This window comes from Mycothermus thermophilus (assembly GCF_041956435.1).
Source record: "Mycothermus thermophilus strain CBS 625.91 unplaced genomic scaffold VTJ04scaffold_7, whole genome shotgun sequence".
Lineage (NCBI taxonomy): Eukaryota > Fungi > Ascomycota > Sordariomycetes > Sordariales > Chaetomiaceae > Mycothermus > Mycothermus thermophilus.
In genome coordinates, this window is record NW_027191433.1 from 695,678 (window position 1) to 722,846 (window position 27,169).

Sequence of the window (27,169 nt, forward strand, 5' to 3'; positions counted from 1 at the left end):
TTGAACAGACACGGGCAGTTCAGACGGCGGATCCGATCCTGGCTTGGGAAGTGACGCACGGGCCACAAAGCGGCCCGGGCTTCCATGGCGCAAAAGTCACGCGCTAACAGCCGCAAGGCTGAATGGCTGGGCATGGTTGCCTGACTCAGTTAACCGGCGACTTGTGGGTCCCCATCCGATGGATCCTTTGCCGTGGGTGGGCCGTTGTGACGAAACCCCACCCCCGCCTGGCCCGGTTCCCATTCCACTTCCCTTCCAGTCCCAAGGCATTAACTATAACACCTTCCGCCGGGCAGCATCCCACTGACAACTCTCTGCCACGACGAGGCTCGCCAAGAAGTGGTAACTCAACACTCGAGATACAAACTCCAACTTGCCACCGTTTGCGCGGAGCGCATCTCCGAAAGGATCCATCGCCGTGACGCCCCGCCGATAGAGAGGGTGTCGTTATCCGTCGTCTCTCTCCTCCAAGGCCGCTTGGCAAACCATCTATCATATCTCATCACGGTGACAACATCAACAGCCATGAATCCTCACAAGGCCAAGAAGATTGACGTCAGCGTAAGTCCAACTCCTCCCCAGCTACCCTCTCAGAGACATACTACCAACCTCATCAAAACCATCACCGACACCCCATCCAGGCTCATCATGGCTGCTAACACATCCATCCCCTCACAGTCCCTCTCCCCAGAGGAGCAGCGCCTCTTTCGCCTGTATGGCAAGCTCCCCAGCCGCAGCGACCACTTCGCCAAGCATCTCAAGGAGCGCAAGTACTTCGACAGCGGCGACTACGCCATGAACAAGGCCGGCAAGGGCAACAGCGTCGACACTGGCGCCGTCGGCAGCCAGCACCCCCTGCCCGAGAACATCCCCCACCTGACCAGCCCCATCACCGGCCCCAACAGCCTGGCCAGCGGCCTTGCCCACCCCCACCAGCCCTCCAGCCTTGCCCAGTCGGGAAGTGTCGTCAAGGAGAGCAGCTCCCTCAACCGTGAGGCCAGCGCCGAGGATATGGAGGCTGAGGATGCTCAGCAGGAACAGCAGCAACAGCAGCCTACCGCGGCACCAGCTGAGCAACAGCAGCAGGATGGCGCGGCCCGTACATGATCGACGTGCGGTCATTTTTTTTTCGGAGTCATAAGACTCGAGAGGCGGCCGGCCAAGATGCGCAAAAGCCACAAACAACGGGGCCCTTTTCTTCTTCTACTTCTGACGATGAGATGAAATGATGAAGGCGGGCGGGAGGGCGGGCAAAGCAGGTTGTGCACTCTTCTTAAGAAGGTTGCCAGCTGTGGCTACGAAGTTATGAACTCTTCCCAAGATCTGGGAAATTCTTCGGCGCATCAAATGAAAGAACTGCCTTTTCTTTTTGCTTGCAGGCGTTTCGTGGTTGTTGGGTCTATGGTGTATTACTTTGTTTTCTTGTGTCCGGATGGGTTGGTGTGAGAGGAAAAAATCGAGAAAAAAATGCTCCCAAGCGTTGTGATGACTAGGAGAACGGATCGGATCGGACTGGATGTCAAGTGTGTTTTCTCTCTCCTTTTGTCTGTTTTCGAGCTTGTTCTTTCTCTCCTTTTCTCCAGTCTGATGATGGAACGACCACAATGTTCTCAACTACCGGCTCGTCCCAGTCCCTCCAAGACCAACCAGTTCACAAGGACATCGAACGGTGGCTTGGATCTTTGGAGAAATCAGGATCACGATGAGAGACAGACAAAGCAACTTCACTAAAAATGGTCGAGCCGCCAGTCAGGGTCTTGGGTGGGGAGTTTTGTCTTCTGGTTTGGCTATCTCCAGCGGCGAGCCCAGGTACCGGTTTGTTTTTCTCGGTATTCTTCGGGTAGCTATTTGATGAATTCCATAGGCACTACCATGTTGCCATTGAAGCAACGGAGAGGACCGAGCACATCTGCTGGACTGTGAAGCCATTGCTTCTGTTGCCTCGCGTTTTGTAGGGTGGTGTCGAGGTCAAGGATGCGACGCAACCTACGCCGCTTGCTGCCCAGCTATCCACTTGCCTGACGACCCGCTTGGGCAGCGATGTAAACAAACCCCATCCCCTCATCTTGGATCTGCTTAGGACTCGGCTTCCAATGCCTTCTTGGCCATAGCCAAAACTCCCGCAAACGTCTTGTTACCACCGATGAAACCCGAGGCATGCACAAACACTGACCCGGGAATGCCGGATATCCCATCGAGTTCCTCGTCACGGAAACCCCTCCACGCAGCCGGCAGCGGCTTCCGGCTCTCAAACGAGTCTTTGGCCACCGGCACGCATTGGATCCTCCACTTGGCATCAGGCGCGGGCTTCTCGGGGTAAAGCACGTAGAGCACCTTGCCTCCCTCGGGCCCCTCGGCCTCCTCCAGAGTGTACAAGTGATCTTTCCACGGCGCCGACTGGCGCTTCAACACCACAATCCGTCCCTGCTCGTCATACTGCTTCCTCTCCGCAAACGCCTCGGCCACCACCTCCCTCGCCGGCAGCCACGCCTTCGTGTAGTAATCCAAGTCCCGATCAAACTCCTCGCCGATACGGGTGCTCGCCAGCTCAAACCTCGCGTCCTCGGCCGCTTGCGCCTCCACCGGGTCCTCGGGGACGGGATCGTTCCAGTTGGGATTCAACCTCCCAACTACCGCACCCAGCGTGAACCCGCCGTCAGAAAACCGCTTCTGCAACCCCGCCGCGGCCAGCCCGGCCGGGTCGTAGACACCAATGCCGTTGTCGTGCGCGTCCAGAGCCTCGATGAAGCTCTCGTACAGCTTGTTCCACACCAAGCCCACCGTCTCGCTCTCCTCGGGCTGGGCGAGCTTGCGCGCGACGATCCCTCGGCCGAAGTGCAGGTAGACGAGCCCCGCGCTGCTGAGCTTGGTGGGGCGGCCGGGGAAGGTGGTGTTGAAGGTCCGCTGGTGGTGATCGTAGCGGTTGCGGGAGGGGTCGTATTCGCCGCCGACGTCGACGACGGTGTGGCATTGGGAGAGGAGGTTGGGGTCGCGCGTGCGGATGAGCTTGGCGCCCGAGTAGAGGGGCACATGGGTGCGCAGCATGTAGACGGCGAGGGCCTCGTCGGCGTGGAAGTGGCCGTTGTGGGTGCCGATGGTGACCCCTTCAGGGGAGGTCTTGAGGCGCTTGGCGGCAGATTCTTCAGCCATCTTTGTGAAACTTAAGTTTCTCAGGATTTTGTGGAAGAATCTGATCATTCAAAGGAAATGTTGGTCGGCGGTGGGTTTGGCGGGGTTGGACGTCTGACCTAATGAAGAAGTTGAGCGGTTGAGTTTTGATCCAAAATGTCAGAGCAAACAAGAAGCCGTGTAACCGCTTCCGGTTAACGCGGCTGCGGCCCCCTGTGTTACGGTATCTTACCGCCTACCGCCTTGGCCTTTGGCGCTGACCCTGCCGATCTTGCCGATCGGGAGTATAAATGGTAACAAAATGTATTGAACGGTAACGGCACGATCAGCCCTGTCGTCAGCGCAAGGATCCACTCCAAAAAGAGCAGGAACGCGCGCTCCAACACGATGACACCAAGCCTCAGGAGTCCCGAGCCAGCCAATTCTGACCCTTTACTCCGGCACACGACCCGATCCGGGCGCCATCCTTTCTCCCTTCGCAAACCACTTCCAACCCCCAATCGATTTCCCACACGCATCCGAGACTCAACCATCAACCATCAACCGTTTCCATCAACAACACCATCTCCCGTCGATCGAATCACAGTCGTCCTCGCCAGCCAATCTGAACAGCCACCACCATGACCGAGGTTGCACCGCGCAACCGGTTAGACCTGAGGGTCAAGGCCGAAGAGGACGAGCCGGCCGAAAAGCCCACTTACCGCTCATGGAAGAAAAAGTATCGCAAGATGCGCCTCATCTTCGACCAAAAGATGCACGAGGGCGAGGAACTTCATCGCCTCGAGCAGAAGGCGTTGGCCACAGCGAAGAGGCTAGCCGTCCAGAAAGAGTTTGTCTCCTCCCCCCGTGCTCAATTTGCCCATATGTTCCTAACTGACCTCTTTTCCAGCCGCCTCCTCGACATCCTCCTTGACGTCAATAACTCGCGCCAGATCCCGCCAGAGAAACGGATAGACCTCAGCCTTGACCCTCCATCCGACGACGAAGACGCCCTCATCCTCGACATCGACCGCCCATCAACACCACCCCCGGGCCCTCCGCCCGCGAAATCCTACAAACAACTCCTCAAGGAAGTGCCACACATCACCTACGCCTCCGCCGCCGAGCACTTCCCAGAATTTGTCGCCGACATTGAAGCCGGCCGCGACTCGCCCGCCGACCCGCAACAAGGCCTTCCGCACCCCCCAACCTTCCTCACAGCAGACGACATCGACAACTACATCTGGGAACTCGACAACCAGCTTGCCAACGACAAGTCGGGCTCGGAGGGATCCTCATCAACAGCGAAAAAGGACCTCCTCCCAACGCTCGCCCCCCTCGCCCACGCTGCCCAGCAATCCCCCCGCGACACCCAGCGCGACTTTGCCCTCCGCAACCCCACGTCCGTCTACAACTGGCTGCGCAAGCACGCCCCCAAAACCTTCCTCCAGGACGGCGAGCACGAGAAAGAGGCCGCCGCCGGAGGCAAGGAAAACGGCGGCGGGCCAGACGACACCCCCCAGTCGGCGCGTCGCGGCGCCGGCGCGAAATCCGCCGACCGCGGCCCCCGCGCTGCTCCTTCTTCTGCTCGGGCGTCCAAACGCGCCAGCGCCGCGCACGCGCGCGCGGCTGCCGCTGCGGCGGATAGTTTCGAGGATATGGACGATGATGCGAGCGTTGCGGGCGGGCCGGTGACACCGATTGCCGTAAAGGCGGGCAAGAGAAAGCGGGTGGTGGATGATGACCCGGGGTATAGGCCCAAGGGCGGGAGCAGTAGGCCGGCCAAGAAGAAGGTGAGGAAAAGTGATGGGGTTGCGGTTGAGAAGACGCCGGTGGCGGGGAAGAAGCCGAAAGGGGAGGGGGTCGAAGTGGATTGATGTTGGCTTGGGTTTCGATTAATGAACAGGGGAGGGAGATTGGCTCTCTATCGGGATTGGGATGCTGTTGGCTGGGTTGGTTGGTGGTGGGAAAGGGCTCAATGGGTTTGGATGGTGGTTGGTTTCAAAATCTTGCCCAAGGGCACTTTATCTGGAGGACGCTGGACAAGGAGTTTGGGGGTGGTGTTGGATCGTGTACGATGTATATCTATGCCGTTGGCTCTGTAATTCTTGCGGTTTCTCTTGCCCTGTGTCATCACGTCAAATGGAATGAAGGCCGTTTCTGGGTTTTCCGAGTTTAGGGGACGTGGTCGTGGTTGATGCACCCCTTACAATCGACAGTACATTCATCACCATCATTCATCACAGGTAGAGAGAATCAAGTATTGGCCAAGTCATCCAGATCCATGGTATTGTGTGCTAACCCACATTGGAATCATACCCAGCCTAATCCATCGCCATGACCATTCATCCCCAGTTGTTCCAAAACGGAACCCTTGGTATATGTACAAGAAACTTTTGACCATATCGTGACAAGGAAAAACCTGGCTCCAACACAAAATCTGTACAAATGGGCCCTAAATAAAATAGAAGGCGGTTGACATGCAAACGCCGTCTCGGCGGCATCCAAAACCGTCCGCTTGTCGCTGAACTCAAGACCAGCTTCTGAGGTATCCCGAGGAGACACCTCGGGACCGCCTCGGCCCTGACATGTTTATCAGACTACGGGGCAGGTTTTTTGGAGGGGTCGGCGATGGAAGTGCTCCCCCCTTTCACACTTCCTGGCACCGGCTTCTTGGCCCCAGGCCAGGAACGTAGGTAAGGGGGGCTCTCGCCGTTGTCGGTATGATTTGTTCCACACCTCCTTGTTCAAAGCTTCTCCTTCAAGCTCTGCTTCAACCTCCGCTCCACGGCGGCCATGTACTCGTTGGTGGTGACATAGTCCTCGCGGGCGGTCTTGCCGCAGGCGAGAGCCAGATCCTTGGTCATGATGCCGTCAATGTCGACGGTGTCGATGCAGGCCTGCTCGAGGCTCTCAGCGAAGGCGACCAGCTCGGGGGTGTCGTCCAGCTTGCCGCGCTGGATCAGGCCGCGCGTCCAGGCGAATATGGAGGCGATGGGGTTGGTCGAGGTCTCCCGGCCCTTCTGGTACTCGCGGTAGTGGCGCGTGACGGTGCCGTGGGCGGCCTCGGACTCGAAGGTCTTGCCGTCGGGGGTGATGAGGACAGAGGTCATGAGGCCGAGCGAGCCGAAGCCCTGGGCGACGATGTCGGACTGGACGTCACCGTCGTAGTCTATACGGGGGGGAGCGTGTTAGAAAGGGTTATGCTGCCAGAATTGCTAGAAGGACCAAAACTCACTCTTCAGAGCCATGACGTAACCGCCGCTGCTCTTGATCATCTGCGCGACCATGTCGTCGATGAGGCGGTGCTCATACCAGATGCCCTTGGCCTCGAAAGCCTCCTTGTACTGGGTGTCGTAGAGCTCCTGGAAGATGTCTTTGAAGCGGCCATCGTACTTCTTCAAGATGGTGTTCTTGGTGCTCATGTACAGGGGCAGACCTTTGTCCAAGGCGAGCTTGAAGCTGGCGTGGGCGAAGCCCGTGATGCTCTCATCCGTGTTGTATTGGGCTTGGGCAACGCCGCCGCCGTTCTTGAACTGGTACACCTCGATCTCTTGGGGCTCGCCGCCCTCGGGGGTGTAGACAAGGCTGACCTTGCCAGGCCCGGGAATGACGGTGTCCTTGGCACGGTACTGGTCACCGAACGCGTGACGGCCAATGATGATGGGCTTCTTCCACCCAGGGACGAGCCTTGGGATGCGAGGAATGACGATGGGCTCACGGAAAACGGTGCCGCCAAGAGCATTGCGGATCGTGCCATTGGGCGAGAGCCACACTGTTAGACAAGATCAGTATCGGCGAACCCAGAAAGACCGGATGAGGCTAGTAAATCTCACGTACTCTTCTTCAGGTTGAACTCCTTCACACGGGCCTCATCAGGGGTGATGGTGGCACACTTGACGCCGACAGAGTACTTCTTGATAGCCTCAGCGGCGTCAAGGGTGACCTGGTCGTCGGTCTGGTCGCGGTACTCGAGGCCCAGGTCATAGTACTTCAGGTCGATATCCAGGTAAGGATAGATGAACTTCTCCTTGATCTCCTTCCAGATGACGCGGGTCATCTCATCGCCGTCGAGCTCGACGACGGGGTTCTTGACCTTGATCTTCTTGATGGGGGCCTCGGTAGCCATGGTGCGGCGGTTGATGCGCGAGTACGCGAAAACGGGAGTGGCGCGAGAGACGTTTGTAAAGACCGGGGTGGCACGGGTGCTAGGCACGGGGGCAAAAACGGCGCGAGAGATGGTGGAGGGGCGCAGGAGAGAAGCACGAAGGCTAGCGACGGCGGACGACATGGTGAAAGAAGGGGAAGGAGGAGGGGAAAGAAGTAAAAGATAAGGGGGTAAGATATATAAGAGAGAGGGACTCGGCCTAGGAGGCGAGAATTGCGAACCCCGGATCGGGCCGTCCGTTCACAGGACTCTGAGGATCCGGTCGGGCCTTCGGAGCAGCGATTGGAGAGCGGTTGCGAGACCCGACGGACGAAAGCCGAGGTGAAGCGCCGTCAAGATGTGGTGAATCCGGGTCTTGATTGGACGCTCGGAGTGGGCCGCGGTAGTGCGTCCGGAAGAGAGGAACTTCAAGAAATTTTGGAGAATCGGCGTTCAGGCTTGCTGAGGAGGTTGGAAACTGGGAACGACCCGGTGCCAGCCGCGTTCTGCCGGACTGTGATACGTGACACCAAGGGGGCTTCCAAGGGGTTGGGCCTTGCTTGGCGGTGTCTTGAGAGGTTGAGGAAGTCAGTAAAAGTGGCTCGTGGGGTGGAGTGAGGGGTCGGCGGGGAAGAAGATTTATATGTTTCTTGACAAGCAGACATCCGTCTGATGGTTTTGTCTGTGAGACGTACCGGGTGAAAAGTCAAGACTTAAGCCTGAAATCCTGAAGTCCTGTCCCGTGTGTCTGCAAAAAAACACACACAGACAGAAGAAAAAATCCACTGGTGGTGAATGCAACCGAATTGCCGCAGCAGGATCTTCAAGAGCAGCAATTGAGACTTCAAAAATGTCAAAACTGGTTCCGGCAGCGGAGCGGACCATAACCGGGGAGGGCCTCGTTGGAGACTCGGAGTGGAGCAAAAGCGCGGGGATCCCTTGCAAGGCGGAACCACGTTCCTGACGGTGCTGTGCTCCGATTGGTCTTCTCCACGAAAGTGTGGGGCGGTCTGAAAAACACGCAGCGTTCCGGAAGTGCGAATGATGTCAAGGATGACCGATGTGCGGAGAGAAAAAGCGATCCGTAGATGCGGTTTGTGATGTCCCATTCCGATATGGCTGCGTTTTGTAACTGCAGAATCCATATGAAGTCATTCCTTGGCCTGCTGCGAAATGGACATTTTGCAATGCCTCGATTCCACTTGATGCCAACCTTCCAGGTCGTTGGCGCGAAGCATCCGTATATCAGGTAGGAGGCTGCATGATGAAATACTTTCGGGCACCCTTCCCGAGTCGGCATCTCATGCGCCACTCAGATGACCCCTCCTCCGCTGCCCCGCACACCAACCCTCAGACGACGCCGAGGACAGGCTGACTGCCAAATACAAGGGCAAGACAGTACAGGTGTTTATCACTGGGCAGAAAAGTCAGCTGTCAGACGAACTGGCAATTCGCAGCCTTAGAAGATCTGTGCTAAGACTCTCACCGGTGTGGCGTCGAGATCACAGATTCCTCCCTAGGGGAAGACACTCGTACTCTTGTTTAATGCATCATCGGTACCTTCTACTCATATGAAGTACACCAAAACCTGTGATGCAACCCCGTACCTCAGGCGCCTCCCTAAATACCTGTACATACATCCGTTTCCATCCTTCATCCCTGACCCTAGTCTATGCCCGCCCTATGTATATATAGGTATCAATGTGTCCATCCCGTTTCCCAGTTCCAACGCCTGTAGAGTTGCCGCCCCTCCCGATCCCCCAACGCCATTTTATGCAGTTCAACGTATAACGTTATAATACACAGCCTTGTCAGGCTGAAGGTGGCACGAGGTCGGGACGGCACACGCGAGGCAACCAGTTGCCTACCGCCAGCCCGCGTTCCATCATCCTATCCCAGCCTCGTACCATTTCCTCAATAAACGTGGGACTGAGAAACTCCAGGCTCGTTCGCGGCCTGGTAGTACCAGAGGCGTCACGACAATGATAGGAAAGTCAAAAAGAACGAGGAAGCAAAAGAAGTAAAAGAAAAAGAAAACCAAGAAATAAAAGAAAAGAAACAGTAGAAAACGTGATATCGTCATAAACGTCGACACGTATATGAAAGGACAAGATCCTGCTCCCTAATTCGAAACCCGACAAAAGCAAATAACAAACCTCCCAAGGACGTCAGCGCACACGAGTTGGAAGAACAGCCCGGGAGGGGGGGACATAGCATCGCTGCGACAGCGGCGTCCCTTACGGTCCAACCCGGGATAATAGTAGATTGATGACGACATGTCAAGGGATTTGGTTCAGTGAACCGAAAGTGAAGTGGTGGTAGTCAGAGAGGCAAGCCTCGATAGACCTGTTGCCTCAACCCGGCATCCCAACATAGCAAGGAGTCGAGTATGGCTGCATCATGAAGGAGCTCCCCTCGGGCTCGGTAACCAGGTACAGCTCGACTGAAGACTCGCGGATGGTTGGAAGGCCCGACTTTGTCTCAGGAACAAGCTCTTGCTTAGCCTCAGCCTCGGAAGTGCAGCTGGACTTCATGGTGGCCTCGTTGTCGGACGTTGACTTGGACGGACTGTCGGTGTTGGAATCTGTCTTGACCGTGTCTGTGCAAACCGCGTCTTGCTTGCTCGGGTCCTTAAAGACACTGACTGTCCCCAAAAAGTCGGGCATTGAGTAGCAAGGCTCCAAAGACGACGACAGCATCTTCTCCTGCCGCTGCTGTCTCATTTCCACTCGCTGTCTCTCGCAAGCCTTGCCGCAGGAGGAACAGTTGTAGCCGTACTTCTTGATGGAGACGCGCACGAAGCATTTGGAGCAGCGCCACCAACCCTTGAGCATCGATTGTGTAGATCGCTCGTCCCACCAATCGGCGCCTTCGTCACCCTTTCCTCGTCGCAGCATGTCTTCCTTGTGGAAATCTCGGAGATGATCGCGGAAATGGTCCGGCCGGCGGAACCCCTCGAGATTTCGCGCACACTTTTTGTAGTCGCATGTGAAGGTGTTCTTTTTACCTTCTTGAGAACACCCGTGGACAGTGTTGTAGTGCCGCTGCAGATCGGCTTGTCGACTAGCCCCTCTTCCACACCCAGGAAACTTGCAAAGGTACCTTTTTTTTCTCTGCGTGCGCCCAGCAGCAGGAGAGCTGTACTTTGGTCAACATACACTACCTTGGACAAAAAGATGGTCAATGTCCTTACTTGGTCAAGTGACGAGATGCCGAGGGAGACGCGCTCCCGGAAGAATATTGGTCCTCGGGCCCAGTTTCAGGCCGGACTGGGGCACCCTGAGCAGCCCCCCCTGTGTCATGAGCCTCCAAATCAGTGCACGACGTAAAATAGGTATCCTCTGGGCTCTCTTCCGGAAACTGGAGCCGGGTCTGAGCGGTGTATCTTCGGAAATCCGTGGCCGTTTGAGGGGCGTCCCCGTTGCTTGGACCGGACTTGTCAAACAGCGACGGGTTCCCCTGTAGAGCGAGCTCCTGGGGTAAGTCGATCAGGGCGTGGTGAGATCCGACATGCAAAACCAAGTGATCTGGGTCTGGGTACACGAAGCTCTCGTAGGAGTATTGATCAACGCTCTTGAGGTTGTCAAAAGACCAGGATGGGGATCCAATCGTGTCCGGGGACACTGCCTGGCTGGCGTCTATGAAGGTGGCGGGGTAAGACTCTGCTGGAATGTCGTACACCACCGTCGTCTGCCAGTCGTTTCCACCGCAAGACGATGCAACTTCGTGTTTGGCGAAGTACGTCGGGAGCCGGAAGGCATTGGAGTACCCGGAACTCGAGGGGCTTATGGACATGATGCTATCTGTGCCGATGGTGGACTGGGATTGACTCCGGGTCATGTCCGGCGGAGAGCCGGGGGAATTGATCCGGTCGCCATTGTAGCCCTGGGATATATCATAGGAGGCTTGGAAAGCGACGGCGGAGGCAGAAGGAATATCCATTTGTATTTGTTCTTGTGGCTTGGGTAGTAAGTGACCCTGAGCACCACCAATACCCAGTCTATCTGCAGGCAAGCCAGTATGGGTTGCCTTCACCGACGGGCGGAAAGTGGTTGAGGCCCCTATGTCAGGGTTGACAGACACAAGTACAGGGATTGGGTTGAGTGTGAGATTGGCTCAGCGTTGATTGAAAAGGTGAATGACTGGATGAAACTATGGCGAAAAGACAAAGCGAGATGCAGTCGAGAAGGACCAATAATGAACACAGCAAGTTTCGAAGAAGGGATGGGCAGTCTTATACAACCAAACTAATGGAGAGAGAGTGAGGCGAACTGATGCATGTAGGTTGGTCAGGGTAAGGCGAACGAGCAAGGATAGGGTGTGGACTGAGCTGAAGACGGTAAGAGCGGAAATAGTTCCTGGACCAGGCAGGATTACAAAAGAAGAAGAGGCTCTGCGAGCCATGGCCCTGAAGCACAGGTGGGCACTCTGGTGCCTCAGGCCACAGCCATGGCGATAAGAACTCTTCTATACAGAGACGCCTGGGTTGTGGCGCTTCGGCTTGAGCAGGTGATTCGATGGCTGCCAGGTTGACGCGGGATTTGCTGCTGATACCCTCCATGATGCCCGAATGGCCAGAGTGGTGTGCGGTCATTGGACCCTGTCAATGTTGAGGACGGTCACGACGGTAACGGGCGTTCGGGCACCGAAAAAAACCCATAAAGACGGGGCAAGTTTTCCCAGGATCCGGGCAAGCAAGGAACCTAAATGTGCCGGCCTACTTCCTACCTACAGTACCTTGTTGATGCTTTTTATGGTTCCGGTCTTTCCGCTGTCCTCTCGTCTCGGCATGTGAAATACAATCCATTGGACTCCATCAACACCACGTGAAGACGAGACAGTATCCCATTTGGCGGATGGAATTTAGGAACTCGGCGAACCGTTTTGGAAGGTTTGGCGGCCCCAGATGTCACAGGTGCACTGGCCATTCGGTCGCTTGAGACAGCCACGCTACGGCTGTACGTCCAAAACTCGATGACGAGTTCGGTACCTAAGGTAGGTAAGCAACCGCGTGGATGGGTGTAACTCAGAACGCACTGGGAGTAGAGTAGGTCGGATGGTGCCTAAGTCATGTTTGTCCACGGAGACTTGCTGCTGCGATGAGGCCCACAGAAACTCGGGACAACAGAATCGACAACCACCCTTTGACTTGGATCCGCTACGGACACCAGCAACATGGACTTTCATCGGGGACTTGAATCGCCGCGTCGGAGCCTGCATCAAGAAGGAACCAATCTCTTGAAGTCAACGGGAAGTCGAAGAAGGCAACAAGATGCCTTGAATGCGAGACGGCTAGAGTCGAACAAGGCCGCGCACCGAACAAGTGGGGGTTAGCTGAGCCTGGTCTGCCCCGCAGTCTTTCATTGGGTCTTCACCAAGGAAAGGCCCCAGACTCCCTCGGTGAACGGACATGGGTATGATGCGGCTCGAAGAGCGAAGTCCTCTCATTGGCCAAGACTGCTGTCCAAGTGGGTCTCCATCCAGCTGCTCCACAAAAACTAACGATAACGATAACGTTAACCTCACCACCATCAACCGCTGCGACCACTAGCCTCACAGACTGACCCCCCCTTACGATGCTGCGCCTCGGTGTGTTTGAGTGATTTATTTCATCGTGATGGATTGCCAGTGCAGATCGAAACGGAAGCCTGGCACCTTCGCGCACCTCGTCGCCAACAGAGAAATCCTGCCCTGCTGCCACAGACCGGAGTAGCATCGGCTATGTAAGGGGATTGAGCCGCATCTCTCTCATGTCAGCTCTCGTTCAACCATGACGACCTACTCCTCGGCAGGACTCATTGCGCTGTGATGCCTTGAGTGCGAACTAGTCAGCCAAACGCCCGACCTAGCCATCAGCATGGAGTACACTACTAAGTAAATCCGTCAACAACTCCCATCATTGATGCCGGGCACTGGGCACCGGAATCTATCCCCGAGTAACACCGGCCCTTCGACCGGGCGCTGTCGCCGTCGTCGTCCAGGTCCAGCAACAACAAACGTTTCTCATCTAAGCCAACGGTCATGCCAGGCGCCAACATTCTCAACCTCTGACGAACCGCAAGCATGTCCGCCGCTCAGGGCAGCCACCGAGAACCATGTCATGGATCTGAATGATCGCGGGGGTCGCCGAAGTGCCCCCAAATACCGGATTCTCTCCTTCTTTCATGGAGCCACGACTGTCAATTCTCTGCCGGGCGCTGGACATCAGATATGATTGCATACCCAATCATGAGCACGACTGGGACCTCCTACTTCCAAGATCTATATCCTAGAATGAAGCTCTCCAAATCTTATATCCCCGCACTCCATGCCGGGCACTATCCCAACCCCAGATTTCGTGACGTACAGCCCAAGCCGGCCGTCCCAGCGGACTGGACCGCTCAGTTGTTCTGCCTACACTAGTCCGAACGCATAACTCTACCTAACATGGTATGGTCCATTCCACCTGTATGTACTGCCCTTGGGCGACAGCCGCTCTCGCATCGCGGGGGCGCGGAACTTACTTCAACTCCAGTCTGCCTGGCTGAACCATTTATGTCTGAACACGTACCCTGAACTCCCGAAAGGCTGTGAGTACGCCCGGACTACTGCAGGAGATTCAAGCTAGCACGTCATTCTGTGACACCCAAAGATCTATGAGCTCCCCGCCTCACTTGGCTTCTCAGCAACAACCCCAAGGACCACCAATGCCCGGTAGCTGACGCCATTATGGCCGCAGCTGGAGGCTGTTCCGTCCTTCCGGATTCACTTTTCATATGTTCACCCCAGAGTGGGGAGAGCGCAGAGGACAGCGAATCAAGCCCTTGGTGGCTGGCTGAACGCCAAGCCGACGACAAAAGTGCCATGCTGTGTAGTGCGAGTAGGCAGACAAGCAAGACCCGGCCTGGTGAGTCAATACTGTCAAACTCCTCACCAATGTTACCCGTGTTGTGTTTTGAGTACCGAATCTTCGGGATGATGTTGAGCCTGAGCCATTCATAATATGACGACGTACTAGAAAAATTGAGACATGATACTGTGACCTCGTGACCGGATTGGTTAGAGTAAGCCAAATGAATCGGGCCGGGCAGACACGAGGGACACACCGAAATCATCGAATCCAACGATCTAGAGCCGAGAGCTGCGCTTATGACGTATTAACACGGCCCAGCGAGACAACATAAAAAGAGCCGCATCCACTGAAGTTTCTCTCCCAGCCTGCTTGCACTGTGGTTGAACCAAGCTTGACACCACAACTGTTGTCACTGAAAAGTCATGTTATTGGACATTCAAATGCGAGAGGCCTATAGTAGAAGCATAGCCTCAACCCCAAAATACATAACAGTCTCCTCCGCGAGCAGGAGAATCACGTACTACGTCGCCGGTATGCCCTTTGCGCATACTGTCCCGTCAGCCCATGGCGACTCCATTTTCCTCCCGCCGCGACATCCTCACCTCGGTGTAGTACAGGGCTGGGTCACCGCAACCCTCCTCCGGCATGAAACCGGAACCCCATTCTACTCGGCAAGCACGGCGAGCAGCAGGCGTAGATTATGATACAAAGTGAGGCGGATAAAGCGCCACGGCTCACAAACTCTCACACCGAGGACTTGCCCCAACTCATCAATCGCCCGGGCAAACCTATTTGTAAGCTGGATTTTAATGGTCTTTTAGGGACGCGCAACATACTACCAGCCGTGGGGGTTACTGTGAGTCAGGGATAACATGGTGGCATGGAAACAGAGCATACTCATCATAGAGTCTCAACCGCAGTCTGGTTGTTCGTAGTTCAGGCAAGCATGGGCATCTCACGTTCTGATCAACGCACAATAAACACAATCACCGCAAGTGTGATATCGCAATGCTATTGCCTTGAATGCATGTCCCATTCCACAGAGCCTGGTATAATCGGGTCATTCAGAGATAGGATGGGCAATCATATGCACCGCCATCCCTAACCCTAACCTGCTCTTATGAGTTCTCGCCACCCTCGCCCCAACAAGCCCGAATGACGACGACCAATCAGAGTAGTAGACTTACACAAACATACGACATGTTGGAATGACCAAAGGTCAATGCGACTGAGTGTTGCAAAATGCACCCATAGTTGCCCATGAAATTGCCAGAAGGAAAGCTCAAACCTCATCTTCGAGGTACTTGTAGGCAAACTTGAAATCGGCTTTCCGGCGGTTCATCCTACTCTTGGTCAGTCATCAGCTCCCCAGACCACCAATCCTGGGTACTAACCATGTGCTCTCATAGTCAAAGAAGCGGTAGGTGCCCTGCTCAAACTCCTCAGTGATGGACTTTGGCTCCTCATGGCGTTGAAACCATGTCTGGTACTGCTTGTGGAAGCGCCAGCTCTGATCCTTCAGGGCGCGAGCAGCAAGATACTGCTGATAGGTGCCCTGCTTGTAGTAGAAGACGTAAAACAACGTGTCCGGGTCAATACGCGCGTACAGTCGCGGGTCGTCGAAGATGGGGAGGGGTTCCTGCGGGAAGCGCGTGTGCGACTGGAACCGGATGTCGGGCTGGTAGTGGCGTGGTGGCTCGGCGTCCAGAATGCCGGGCTTGCTAGCCTCGGCGGTCGCTTGCATCCGCTGTGTTGCGGGCGCATTGATGGGCGCTGGGCGCCGCTTGGTCGCTTCGAAGGACTCGACCAGATCTCGTAATGATGCGGGGAGGTGGTAGATGGATTCCTCTTCTTCCGCCTCGGCAATAGGCTTGATTCCGTTGCTTGCCCCGTTGGCTTGCGCAGCTGAACAGGTTTCTCAAAGTCAGAATGGCATCAGAAGAGAGTCACGCAAAGTTGGACACACATACCTTTGGAGGAGTCGGCTGTTTCGGGAGCCGCCGGTGTTGGTACCGGGGCTGCTGCCGCTGCCGCTGCCGCTGCCGCCGCCGCTGCTGCTGCTTGTTGTTGATGGCCCTTTCCTTTCCCTGCTCCTTTCTGCTGGGGGCCGGGAGGGTGTGCAGCCGAACCCTTGTCTTGGGAGACTGGCTGGGCCGATACGACGCTTGGCGAGTTTGCAGCACTTGTCCTCGCAGGACCGGATGTTGATGGCGGAGGTGGTAACGGGGCAATGCCGACGTTGTTTGCCCCCGCGGCGGCTGCGCTGGCATATTTTAACCCTTCGCGCGGTGCCGGCGCTGCGGCTGGCTTCATGCCCACATTGGCAAGGGCGCCATTGCTGAGAGTCGGTAGCGGGGTGCTGTGAACAGTCGCCAGCGTCGGGAGGGGGGACTTGAGCTGGGCCGAAGGACGTCTCGTGTTGTCGAGGGCATTCCGTTGTTTCGCTGATGGGGCGCTTGCGGGCTTGGATTCGGCAGCCTCCGCGGATGGATCGTCCTGTATGGACTGGGTGTCTTGGGAGGAGACGCGGTCGTTGTCCAGGTTCATGCCGTACTGGTCTTCCTCTTCCTCAAGGTTCAAGTCGTCATACATGGTCTCGTCTTCCATGAAGTCATCATTCATGCCATCCGAGACATAGTACTTGATGTTCTCGCCAAGCTCGTTGACCTGTTCTGCGTCGACGCCGCCGTTCTCAAGGGAACGTCTGATTAGCTCCAGCTTCCCTTGGTGCCATTTATGGCGCTCAATGATGCGCTCGATCTCGGATATCCTTTCCGCCTTGGCGGCATGCCCCTTGCCCTTCTTCATGGTAGCTTGTATTGATTCGCTCTCGGCTTCGAGGGTTTCGATTTGTTGCTCCAGCTCATCGACCATGCTGCTCAAGAAGTCGCTTGCCTCAACTTTGGCTTGTTCCTTGGGGTCGAGTTTGGCCGCGGCGGATAACCCTTCCTTGGAATACGCCTTGGTCTTCATGGCCTTTTCGACCGCCTTGAACTTCTCCATTTGCTATACAGACCGTCAGCTGGTCCCTCCAGGACAGCAGAGTCCAGGTTGGCTGGTGAAGCGCACCGTCTCGATTAGACGCCGCTGCTCCAGCAGCGGGGCCTTGTCCTTGATGTCATTGCTGGCAGCCCATGTCTTGATTTGATCGCGGAGCCTCTGGAGCTTCTTGATTTCGCGCTTGAGTTGGTCTTCCAACTTTTCCTTCTGCGCCTGGTTTGTCGACTGCTCAATCTTCTCGTAGATGGCCTCAAATTCCGCGACGCCCTCGGCCACCTTCTTAAAGCATTTGTCGACTTCCTGTTGGAGTTTTCGTGCCGCCATTTTGCTGGTGGTGGGACCGGCTCGTGATGGAGATGCGCGCAGTCAAATCGTGGGATGACAGAGTCGAGGATCAGCTCGGTCAGATAGGTGTCGTCCGGCACAAACAGCCGGGTCGCAAACTGCCTCGGTGACGGAGGTCAATGGATGTCGGTGGAAATGGGGCCAACGTCGTCGCAAGACACGTCATCTGTCGGATGTGCGGACTGGCGGCTACCTACCTCTTGGATGAAATAGCGACGAGAGATCCGTTTGTTCGGGCCAAGTTGCGGATGATCAGCTCGAAGTGAATTGCGCTTGGAAAGTGTGGTCGTTCTGAGCAGTGCTGGTTGTCGGTGGCAGTTGCTGAAACAAAGCGGTTGCGGGTCACAATCCCAGGATCGTGGATCGGGGAAAGCCCCAGCCTGGCTTGTGGTTGGCGCGTGGTTGTGCACAGTAGAGTGCCTTGAAATAACACTGTCTACGGGCAGGAACTGGAGAGATGCTCCTGTCACATAGACGGGATTCTTCCTGCTCTAGGTATGAGATGTCTCATGCACAGCACCTTAAGTGGTTCAATTTTCTCGAGTTTCAGAGTTTCAGTGTGCGGAGGAATATTTCGCCTTACATTTTGGGGCTTGTGTACTTGGATGGGACGAGTAATATTGGTGTGGAGGGGCAGTGACGGAATGACATCGGAGACGAGGCCGATGCTGTGTAAATGCCAGTTTAACAAATCCACACTGTATTTCTCACTGTGTTAGGATTCCGGGGATGGATGTTGATGTGTAGACAGGGCACTCGATCGACAGGAGATACCTATGTTCAGGGAATGCATATCACAGCCTCTGGATATTGGAGTTAGTTTGAATGGAGGCACATGGGCCTCGGGTGGATGTGACAGTTGTCACTATCCTTGACCGAGTACTCTGCCCTTGGTGCTAGGGGGAACGCAACCTGGGCTCCTTTGCCGCCCCACTCTTGAGGAACTACGAGTAGGACGACTCTCCCACAATCATGGAACTCTCGAAGCACGGATACAGAGGAGAGCACACGAGTACCTGTCCACGTGTTTTCCTTCCTGTCGAGGCTCTGTATTTTCTGCCACCCGATTCCGGTTACACTCGACACCGAGCTCGAGATGAAAGGTGTGCCCCCCAGCAGACTTCAACTTCTCCAGTCCTGGCGGATTACCATACTGACCACACAGAAAGCGATACTGCAGAGAGTGCTCTCGGCTTCAGTTACAGTTGACCAACAGGTGGTCTCGCAAATTGGCAAAGGCGTGTTGGTTTTTGCCGCTGTGGCCCCTGGTGACACAGAAAAGGAGGCAGACTCCCTCGCTGCCAAGGTCCTGAAACTGAAGCTTTGGGATGATGAATCAGGGGGTCGGGTATGAAAGATCCTAGACAACAGAATGGCCAGGAGCGTAATGGGTACTGACCAGGACATGCAGTGGAAGAAGAACGTCCAGGACATAGGTGGAGAGGTCCTCTGCGGTAAGGACTGACGCCGGCGTTTCTACGCTCCCACGGTCATGGCTCATTCATTTCCAGTGTCCCAATTCACCCTGCTGGCCTCAACCAAGAAAGGAAACAAGCCCGACTTTCACGGGGCCATGGGAGGAGATGAAGCAAGGAGGCTTTACGAGTACTTCTACAGCCGGGTCCAGGCAGGCTATTCGCCGGACAAGGTGAAGAATGGCGTCTTCCAGGCCATGATGCAGGTTGCCTTGGTCAACGATGGGCCGGTGAGCACTCCTCTTGGGACCGGAATCATTCTGGTCACCCGCCTCTAGGTACTGACATCTCTCTGCACAGGTGACCCTAGAGTTGGTGGCACAACCATCGCAGAAGCCAACTGCGGCCAATAACTCCAACAACAAGAATAATAACAGCAAGAGCAAAAGCCAACCTAAGGAGGGCCCGACCGAGGAGGTTATCTCGAGCTGACAGAGCCAACACATCTGGTAAAGCATCTTGATGCAGGGAGAAACACATGACGAGAGATACCACAATATATCTAGACTCTTCTTTGCGTGTCGTACATCCTCCAGCGCATGCAATGAACACAAATTTGAATATGGGAGGAATGAGACATGGTGCAGTTGCCTGCTTTGGAGATCTGGGGAAGAGGCTGCGGCCCGGCCCAGGGGGCTGTTCCTGGCTGCGGGGCTCAGTTCAGCAGACACCGCCTTTCCCAAAATAAGTTAGCGCACACCAATTGCGGCTGTCAGCTCGGGATGCTCCACCGCAGCCTTCCCGAACTGGCCACAAACTGCCCCTCTTGCATGCGGACAGCCCCACCAGAATCGAAGCTTCACGAAACGTCGCTGTGTTGAAACAGGCACTTCTGCACTTTGGACGCCTTTATGAAACCAAAGCTTTAAACCTCACCTCTTCTCCGCGACCTTGAGTCTTTCATTGACCTCTGGACCTTCCAGACAGCACTTGACCTCATATCGAAAACAACAACCAACAAGCATTCTTGGCTCAGCTGGGTGACAAACCCCAACCACAAAACTGTAAGTGGACTTGCCAACCTCCACCGAGCCTGTTTGTCCTTCCCAATGCAACTTTCCGATTGTCTCGCTGCCTTTCTTGTTTGACCCGCCAGTCGAGACGTTCTGGCCTCGGAGTTACCTTTCACCACTTCTAACACTCCAGGTTTAATGCTTGAACCTCGCCTTGGTCTTGATGACCACTAACAAGAATTCCCAGACTGTGTCCTCTCTCCCAACCCTTTCCTCCAATCAGTAAATCCGCGACACTTCACCATGGCGACCGATTCCGACACGAAGCCGGCCCCGGCCCCCGAGACCAAGCAGGAGAACAAGCAGGCTCGCAGCCGCTGCTTCTTCGACATCACAATCGCTGGACAGCCCGTCGGCCGCATCATCTTCGAACTGTACAATGACATTGTTCCCAAGACCGCCGAGAACTTCCGTGCCCTTTGCACTGGCGAGAAGGGTATTGGCAAGGCTGGCAAGCCCCTGCACTACAAGGGCTCTACCTTCCACCGTGTCATCAAGCAGTTCATGATCCAGGGTGGTGACTTCACGCACGGCAATGGCACTGGTGGCGAGTCGATCTACGGCGCAAAGTTCGAGGATGAGAACTTCCAGCTGAAGCACGACCGCCCCTTCTTGTTGTCCATGGCCAATGCTGGTCCTGGTAAGCAATTGTTGAGTCGGCTTCTTGTTAGATGAATGTACGGCTTGCTGACGTTGCATTGCAACTACTGTCAGCCACCAATGGCTCCCAGTTTTTCATCACCACCGTCGCGACGCCTCACCTCGATGGCAAGCACGTCGTCTTTGGCGAGGTTGTGAGTGGAAAGTCGGTTGTCCGCAAGATCGAGAACCTCCGCACCGAGGCCGACAAGCCCGTCAAGGACGCCGTCATTGCGGACTGCGGCGAGCTGTCCCCTGATGAAGCCGTCTCGGCTGACGCCAAGATCGTCGACGCCTACGGTGACGAGTATGAGGACTACCCAGAGGACCAGGTGACGGGCGACCAAGAGCTCTCGGCCTCCGAGATCCTCAAGATTGCCTCGGCCTGCAAGGAGTACGGAAACAAGGCCTTCAAGGCCGGCGACATCAATGTTGCTCTCGAAAAGTATCAGAAGGGTCTCCGCTACCTGAACGAGGATCCGGATCTCGACAACGAGACTGAAGAGACCAAGCAGCAGTTGGATGCGCTGCGTATCACCCTCAACAGCAACTCGGCCCTCATGAACCTCAAGCTTGGCGACTGGAAGGAAACGATCCGCTCCGCCGATAACGCCCTGGAGGTCGAGGGCATCTCGGACAAGGATAAGGCCAAGGCGCTCTACCGCCGCGGCTACGCCCAGTTCCGCCTGAAGGACGAGGACGCGGCGCTCGAGAGCCTGGAGGAGGCCAAGAAACTTGCTCCTGAGGATGCCGCTGTCATTGCCGAGTTGAATGCGGTCAAGAAGGCCGCGGCCGCTAGGCTCGCCAAGGAGAAGGCGGCCCTCAAGAAGTTCTTTAGCTGAAGAGTTGGTTTTTGCTTAGGGAGATGGATGGGATGGGGTTTATCGGTGAATTGATGATACCACGACCCGGGACAAAAGGTACATGGGCACACTTTGTTTTCATTTCATAGAAGGCATATGGTCAAATCAATGCGAGGCGAGAGTTCGCTGATCTGCGAGGAACCATGGTACTTTTCCAGATACGTGTGAGAAATAGGCCCAAACCACCATGCTCCATCTGTGAGGAAGCCCCTGGATCTCGATGGTAAGTGGTTGATGATCATCGAACAACTCAAGCTCCAAACACGCATCGAAGTGAAGACACGAAGATGTCGAATACTCGCAACAACTCCTCTCATTTTTCTCACATGACACGGATGCATGTCACAGCTAGTCGTCCAGCCAGGGCTGGCTCACTATGAGAAAGTAAAGAACACAGGACGCCCGCTAACACTACGGATGGATGCCTCCTTTAAACCCTCCCTCCACCTAAGAAATGCCCATGACATGGTATGCGCCATCCCAAATCCCCATCATACATTTCCTCCATTTCCAATCCATTCGAGCCAGCCCATATCACTATTTCCCTACGCCAACAAAACACTATCGTGCATGTCACCTCCCTGATGTCGGGGGCTCAGGATTTCTGGGGCTCGTGACTGTACTATCTCTCTCCCTGTCGCGGTCTCGATAACCCCGGCCTTCCTTGGACCTCTCTTCGAAATCCCCATCACGCTCCCGGTCTCGATACAGTTCAAACTCGCCTTCCTTGCCCGTCGGCCATGGCGCCGCCCCAGGTGACGGCGTCAAAGGAGATTCGGGCGACGTGGTCCTCGCGCGGCGAATAAACCCGCTGAGCAGTCTACGGGGATGGATCCCGTTGCGCAAACTGCGCACGGTCCCGCCACCGCTCCCACCCCCGCTGTTTTGCTGAGCGCTGGAGTTGGAAGAGGCCTCGAAATTCCTCGCCAGCTGCCTCAATGAACTGGAACTGACCTCGCGACTGAAGCTCCCATGCCTCGAGTCCCTATCCTTGTCCCTGGATATGCTGATTGTGCCAAACTGGGACCCGCTCATTCCCGCGCCAGGGAACTCCATATCACTTCCCGATGATCCAGGCGGGCGAAGCGCGGGCTCGCTTTCGGTGCCCCATGTTGTCGGGCTGTTGACGCCGCCGCTGTATGCAGGGAGGTTGAGCATATCGGCGATGTTAACATTGGCCATGACGTCGGCGAGCTGATCGTCGAGGGTGGTGGTGGATGAGGGGCTGAGCGGGTCGGCAACAGCGGCGGCGGCGGCGGAACGAAGGGCGTTGATACGCTCGAGGCAGACCATGGAGCGCTCATGCAAGTCCATACAAAGATTGTGGAACCGGAGTAAGTCACCTTCGTAAGTTTTTTGCTGACCAGGGCTGCCGTTAGCGGTGGCTTGTTGCTGCTGGTGCTGCTGGGCATCGGCCCAGAGTTTGACGAGAGCTGCAAAATTGCGGCCTTGGTCGACAAGGTAGGGAAGGGAAGGGAAGCCTTCGCGCGCCATCGGTGACAGGCGGCCAAGAATGGTGTTCGGAGTCGAGTAGGGTGCTGGTAGCGGCGTCTTGGTACGCTCAGCAGGGATGGAGCAGACTTCGTCGAGGAAGTCCTTGAACTGCTGGCGCTGGGTTGTAATGAAACGGTTCATGGGTTCCATCCACGGTTCCTTCTTGCCAATGGTAGTGAGGTTGGCAAGCGCCTGGAGGGATTTGGCAATCAGGGTTAGAGTGCGCTGGGGCCGATACCGGGGATGGTCGCGAAGGAGCCCGAACAGCTTCGGGTTCAAGATAGCTGGACAGAGGAAACGGAGGAAGAGAAAGCCAGAGACAGATGTGTATGCCACTGTACGCAGGAAATCCCCGTACCGATCTTCGGCCACGGCACGGATGTACTTTAAGATGTGTCTCAGTTCGGGGGGAAGGCGAGAGGCTGATGCGATGATGCATTCCCAAATCTCCTTGGTGTACTTGATCAACTGGTTCCAGTGCTTCTGGATGTCTTGGCCATGTTCCAGTTTGCTTGGGTCAACTTCGCAATCGTGGTCGTTTTCGTTGATCTCGGCGAGCTTGTCGGCCAATGTTTCGCTCAGATACTCTTGACCCAGACGGCGCATGTGGTACTCCAGTGCTTGCGTCAAAAGCGAATTGCCTCTGAACAGGAGGTTGGCCTCTCCTTGGAGCGACTTGCCCAAGTCGCGAACGATTTGACCTCGGTCGGCGTTAGATTCAATCGACTCGTTGGATCTGAGGCGGTTGCTGAATCGGGGTTTTCTCAAAGTTGCCTGCTTTTCTCCGGTTCCGTCAATCTCTTCCTCCACCAAGTTCATTAACCACTCCGTGGTGCTTCCAGAAACCTGGAAGATATTGACCAGAACCTCGGCGAGGCGGCGCAGGTTGCCCGGCAGAGCATCGCAAATCTGCGCCGTCAAACCGGTGGAAAAACGGTGGAGCAGATCCGACAGCGGTTGGTAATGTCGCTGGAGAAGAACGACGAGCTCCTCGTGATGAATCTTGAGGAGCATTGACCCGATCGATTGCTGCCTCTCATCGTAAATCTGCAGCCACTGCTCGTGGTCCTTGCCACAGTCTAGCTGATCCAGTTGGATATCAACCGAGCCGCAAATCACTTCCGCTGTGTGACTGCTTCTCGCTAAGCCCAGCGTGGCCTGAATTTGGTGGGCGAATGATTCAGGCACACCATCGACTCTTTTGAGGAGCACAGACAGATAGGGTAGAGCCACCGGGAGGTCGGTAAACACGCTGTCCTCGCGCCAGAATGGATTCTTGGTGTCCAGCTTGGTTGTCGTCCTCGCACGCACCTCGCCATCGAGGATTACCTCAGCCAGATAGTTTCCAACCATAGGGTCGGAGTCGGAACCCTTGCCCTGGCGGTCATCGCCATGTATGGTCCTACTGCGCAGTCGAGCCTCGGTCACCCGGATATATATCATCTTTTCCACCCTGAATGTCTCGCCCGGCGGCTCTTGGTCGAAGTCGGTGACCTCACAAAGCCGTCCTCCATTGGCAGGATCCATATGAAACATGTCGGGTATCGTGAAAGCACGGAGGAGGACGAACCAGACCTCGAACAAAACCCTGGACTCCAAGGCGATGTACACGGGCCTGAAGATGGTGAGCTGGGTTGAGGTCGAGCCATAGGTGGGGAAGATGGCTAAGCAATAATCCTCATCCAGAACGGACCGGTCAAGCTGCTGGACGGCGGATCTTGCAAGCTGTGAAAGATCAATGATGCAAAGAACCGTCGTGTCGTTTTCCGTCATGATCTTGAGCTCGCCATTGTCGTGGAGGATGCACGAGACACGCCTCCAACCTGTCTGGGACGAGCGCAAATCGCGGGTCGATGGGCGCTTGACAATCGCACGAGGAGTGACGGCCGCTCCCTTGTCCCAGAGCATGACCTTGCCCACCTTGATAATGGCAGGCTCTCGGAGGCCGGTTGACGAGACGCGGCGTTTCATCTCGGACCTCGCCGGCGGTCCGATGGAGACGGTGGCAGGGCGCGCAGTGGAGAGGGACTTGGTGCTGCTGGGAGAGCGCAGCTGCTGCCAGCAGAGCAAGGCGGCCAGCCAGAGCTCGAGCTCCTCAGCCACTAGAGGGCGCAGAAGGAGCGCCACGCCAAGCTGAGGACTGGAGATTTCGAGACATGCGGCATCCCTGTCTGCACATTCCAGCGGCACGACGCGACACCCACGGAGTTCTGAGATGAGGGCGGTATGGAACGGCCCGCTGTCGCCAGGGTCAAGCATCAAACTGCCCCTCTCCTCGTCGATGTAGCAGAGTCCTCGCATCCATGGGGAGCTCGCATCTCTCTGATATTCGACCTCACCACGCATCCTCCCGCAGAGATTTTTCATCAGCAAAAGAACCTTGTTCGCGTCCGTCGTTGGGATTGGAAGTGGTAGAGAGTCGACCGAAGGCGGTAGAGACGAGAGGGGCGAACTCGGTCTTGACGACGGACGCTTGGTCAGGCGGCTCCGTGCGCTGGATGATCTTTTATCCTTGGGCTGCAGCGACGCAGCCAATTGCTGCAGGTCTGCGTGCTTGTATGAGTCGATCGGAGACGGGTACGACGACGCCTTTGTGTCTTGGACGGAGAGCGATGCGGCAGCGGAGAAGGATCCTATTCGATTACGGGGCTCGCCGGCCGGAGCCAGTTGTTGGCGCAACGCGCCGTCCATGGTGTGCGTTCTCGGCCGAAAGGCGACTGGTCGCTGAGGCGGGGTTGTCGAGGTGCTCTCGAGGGATGTGGAGAAGGACTCATGGAACACCATACCCTGGCGCCGTGCCGGCATGTTGGCGGCGGCAGAAGGGATGGAGCGCGGTGAGGCTCTTGGGGATTCGGCAGGGTGTTGGGAAGGCCCATCGCGGGCAGAAGTGGTATCTAAACCTCCCGGCGACATTTCAGGTGGTTCTGGTGTCACAGCCCTGATGGTGGTCGTCTGGCGGAATGCACCTCGTAGGTTGCTCGCCGAAGGCCTGTCGGAGCTCCGCGGCGGAGGCGGGGGAGGCGGCGCCTCGGAGAGCGGAGGGAGCATTGAAGCACGGGCCGGACGTTCGGGGAGCGGCGGCGTGGAGGATGCCGTGGGGCTGGTACCAAAGGAAAAAGATGATCTCCCGTCCATGGTGGCCGGGAGCGGGCTCGTCAGCCTCCGCTCTCTTGTCGACATGAGCAACGACCGTATATCAGGTGTCGAGTAACGGGATGCGGTCGACCAGGTCAGTCAATGCAGGCCCGGGCACAAGAGACGCTGCGCACACGGGCCGCCGAGTTTGCGATACTCAGTTCCCCTTGTCCCTCGTTCTCCCCGGCTCGGAAGACGGACCCAATCCTTCTCGATTGTCCAGTGTCATGCGAGGGCGCCGCACCGTCACCATAGCAAAGGACGAGCCGAGACGACACGTCAGGAGAACGAGCGAGGAGTATTCGGGGCGCTTCGGCGTCGGCGTCGGCGTCGGATCGGCTGCGAGGGACGGGGCACGGCGTACAGAACAGGCTGAGGGAGGGAACGGAGCCAGTCAGAACGAATGGGCCAAGCAAGGTACTAGTGGTATGGAGTACTACCTATCCTCCAAGCTCTGTCACCAACTTGCTGGACAAGACTGGAGAGCGAGAGGATAGATGACGGCCAGGCCACGGCGCACGTTGAGCTAGGAGCTCTGGCTCGTCCGGCGACAGACGTGGAACCCGGATTGCGGCGACAACGGCGTCGAGATGGGGACAGTCTGGCCGGCGATGCGTGTGGCCTATGTGGCAGTTAGGGCAGCGAAGATGGTGATGATGGGCATGGGGAAGGGCAGGTATGGCATTTTAGCGGATGGAGCAACGTTAGCGGGAGAGGTTACTAATAGTGGGTTAGCGAGATGGTTGGCCGTTGCTGCCACCGCTGGAGGATGAAACATGCGACCAATCGCAGGCCCCAACGGCGGTCTCGACTGGGGCCACAGCGATCAGTGGGCCCACAAGAGACCCACTTTTGGCGGGACATGACGGCCAGGGCTGCCCATGTGTCCAATGTGTCCAGGGCATCATGGACGGAGCTTGCCCGCTTTCCGCATCCAGTCGCCCTCAATCTCCGATCTCCGACACCATCCTTCATCCCATCTCATCTCATCCATCTCCCATTCATCACCATTCCTTGAAACATGGAAACATCATGGTCTGTGAGAATGGTTCACATTACTTGACGGTCTGCACGTCTGCACTGCAACCCGGAACCTGGCGACCATGTTTCAACAGACA

At 56.2% G+C, this 27,169-nt stretch overlaps 12 protein-coding genes across 12 annotated transcripts; 6 read left to right on the forward strand and 6 right to left on the reverse strand.

Annotated features, from left to right (window-relative positions):
• Positions 1-525: 525 nt before the first annotated feature.
• Positions 526-1,107, forward strand: VTJ04DRAFT_9800 (uncharacterized protein; the record flags this gene model as incomplete). Its single annotated transcript, XM_069368387.1, has 2 exons — positions 526-561; positions 679-1,107. The coding sequence occupies 2 exons, from the start codon at positions 526-528 to the stop codon at positions 1,105-1,107; spliced, it is 465 nt and encodes a 154-aa protein (XP_069214535.1).
• Positions 1,108-1,467: 360 nt separating this feature from the next.
• On the forward strand, positions 1,468-1,731 carry VTJ04DRAFT_9801 (uncharacterized protein; the record flags this gene model as incomplete). Its single annotated transcript, XM_069368388.1, has 1 exon — positions 1,468-1,731. One exon carries the CDS (start codon positions 1,468-1,470, stop codon positions 1,729-1,731), a length of 264 nt encoding a protein of 87 aa, XP_069214536.1.
• A 345-nt stretch (positions 1,732-2,076) lies between these two features.
• VTJ04DRAFT_9802 (uncharacterized protein) lies at positions 2,077-3,150 on the reverse strand (the record flags this gene model as incomplete). The annotated part of the gene is made up of 1 exon (XM_069368389.1): positions 2,077-3,150. The coding sequence occupies one exon, from the start codon at positions 3,148-3,150 to the stop codon at positions 2,077-2,079; it is 1,074 nt and encodes a 357-aa protein (XP_069214537.1).
• A 599-nt stretch (positions 3,151-3,749) lies between these two features.
• VTJ04DRAFT_9803 (uncharacterized protein) lies at positions 3,750-4,985 on the forward strand (the record flags this gene model as incomplete). The annotated part of the gene is made up of 2 exons (XM_069368390.1): positions 3,750-3,958; positions 4,019-4,985. 2 exons carry the CDS (start codon positions 3,750-3,752, stop codon positions 4,983-4,985), a joined length of 1,176 nt encoding a protein of 391 aa, XP_069214538.1.
• An 870-nt stretch (positions 4,986-5,855) lies between these two features.
• VTJ04DRAFT_9804 (uncharacterized protein) lies at positions 5,856-7,399 on the reverse strand (the record flags this gene model as incomplete). Its single annotated transcript, XM_069368391.1, has 3 exons — positions 5,856-6,280; positions 6,347-6,883; positions 6,949-7,399. The coding sequence occupies 3 exons, from the start codon at positions 7,397-7,399 to the stop codon at positions 5,856-5,858; spliced, it is 1,413 nt and encodes a 470-aa protein (XP_069214539.1).
• Positions 7,400-7,475: 76 nt separating this feature from the next.
• Positions 7,476-8,140, reverse strand: VTJ04DRAFT_9805 (uncharacterized protein; the record flags this gene model as incomplete). The annotated part of the gene is made up of 2 exons (XM_069368392.1): positions 7,476-7,825; positions 7,951-8,140. The coding sequence occupies 2 exons, from the start codon at positions 8,138-8,140 to the stop codon at positions 7,476-7,478; spliced, it is 540 nt and encodes a 179-aa protein (XP_069214540.1).
• A 1,469-nt stretch (positions 8,141-9,609) lies between these two features.
• On the reverse strand, positions 9,610-11,197 carry VTJ04DRAFT_9806 (uncharacterized protein; the record flags this gene model as incomplete). The annotated part of the gene is made up of 2 exons (XM_069368393.1): positions 9,610-10,393; positions 10,449-11,197. 2 exons carry the CDS (start codon positions 11,195-11,197, stop codon positions 9,610-9,612), a joined length of 1,533 nt encoding a protein of 510 aa, XP_069214541.1.
• Positions 11,198-15,369: 4,172 nt separating this feature from the next.
• VTJ04DRAFT_9807 (uncharacterized protein) lies at positions 15,370-17,411 on the reverse strand (the record flags this gene model as incomplete). Its single annotated transcript, XM_069368394.1, has 4 exons — positions 15,370-15,430; positions 15,482-15,992; positions 16,058-17,093; positions 17,157-17,411. 4 exons carry the CDS (start codon positions 17,409-17,411, stop codon positions 15,370-15,372), a joined length of 1,863 nt encoding a protein of 620 aa, XP_069214542.1.
• A 1,117-nt stretch (positions 17,412-18,528) lies between these two features.
• VTJ04DRAFT_9808 (uncharacterized protein) lies at positions 18,529-19,339 on the forward strand (the record flags this gene model as incomplete). The annotated part of the gene is made up of 5 exons (XM_069368395.1): positions 18,529-18,535; positions 18,632-18,780; positions 18,844-18,886; positions 18,944-19,137; positions 19,208-19,339. The coding sequence occupies 5 exons, from the start codon at positions 18,529-18,531 to the stop codon at positions 19,337-19,339; spliced, it is 525 nt and encodes a 174-aa protein (XP_069214543.1).
• Positions 19,340-20,163: 824 nt separating this feature from the next.
• VTJ04DRAFT_9809 (uncharacterized protein) lies at positions 20,164-21,401 on the forward strand (the record flags this gene model as incomplete). The annotated part of the gene is made up of 2 exons (XM_069368396.1): positions 20,164-20,560; positions 20,635-21,401. The coding sequence occupies 2 exons, from the start codon at positions 20,164-20,166 to the stop codon at positions 21,399-21,401; spliced, it is 1,164 nt and encodes a 387-aa protein (XP_069214544.1).
• A 594-nt stretch (positions 21,402-21,995) lies between these two features.
• On the reverse strand, positions 21,996-26,051 carry VTJ04DRAFT_9810 (uncharacterized protein; the record flags this gene model as incomplete). Its single annotated transcript, XM_069368398.1, has 1 exon — positions 21,996-26,051. The coding sequence occupies one exon, from the start codon at positions 26,049-26,051 to the stop codon at positions 21,996-21,998; it is 4,056 nt and encodes a 1,351-aa protein (XP_069214545.1).
• Positions 26,052-26,131: 80 nt separating this feature from the next.
• On the forward strand, positions 26,132-26,548 carry VTJ04DRAFT_9811 (uncharacterized protein; the record flags this gene model as incomplete). Its single annotated transcript, XM_069368399.1, has 1 exon — positions 26,132-26,548. The coding sequence occupies one exon, from the start codon at positions 26,132-26,134 to the stop codon at positions 26,546-26,548; it is 417 nt and encodes a 138-aa protein (XP_069214546.1).
• Positions 26,549-27,169: the final 621 nt, after the last annotated feature.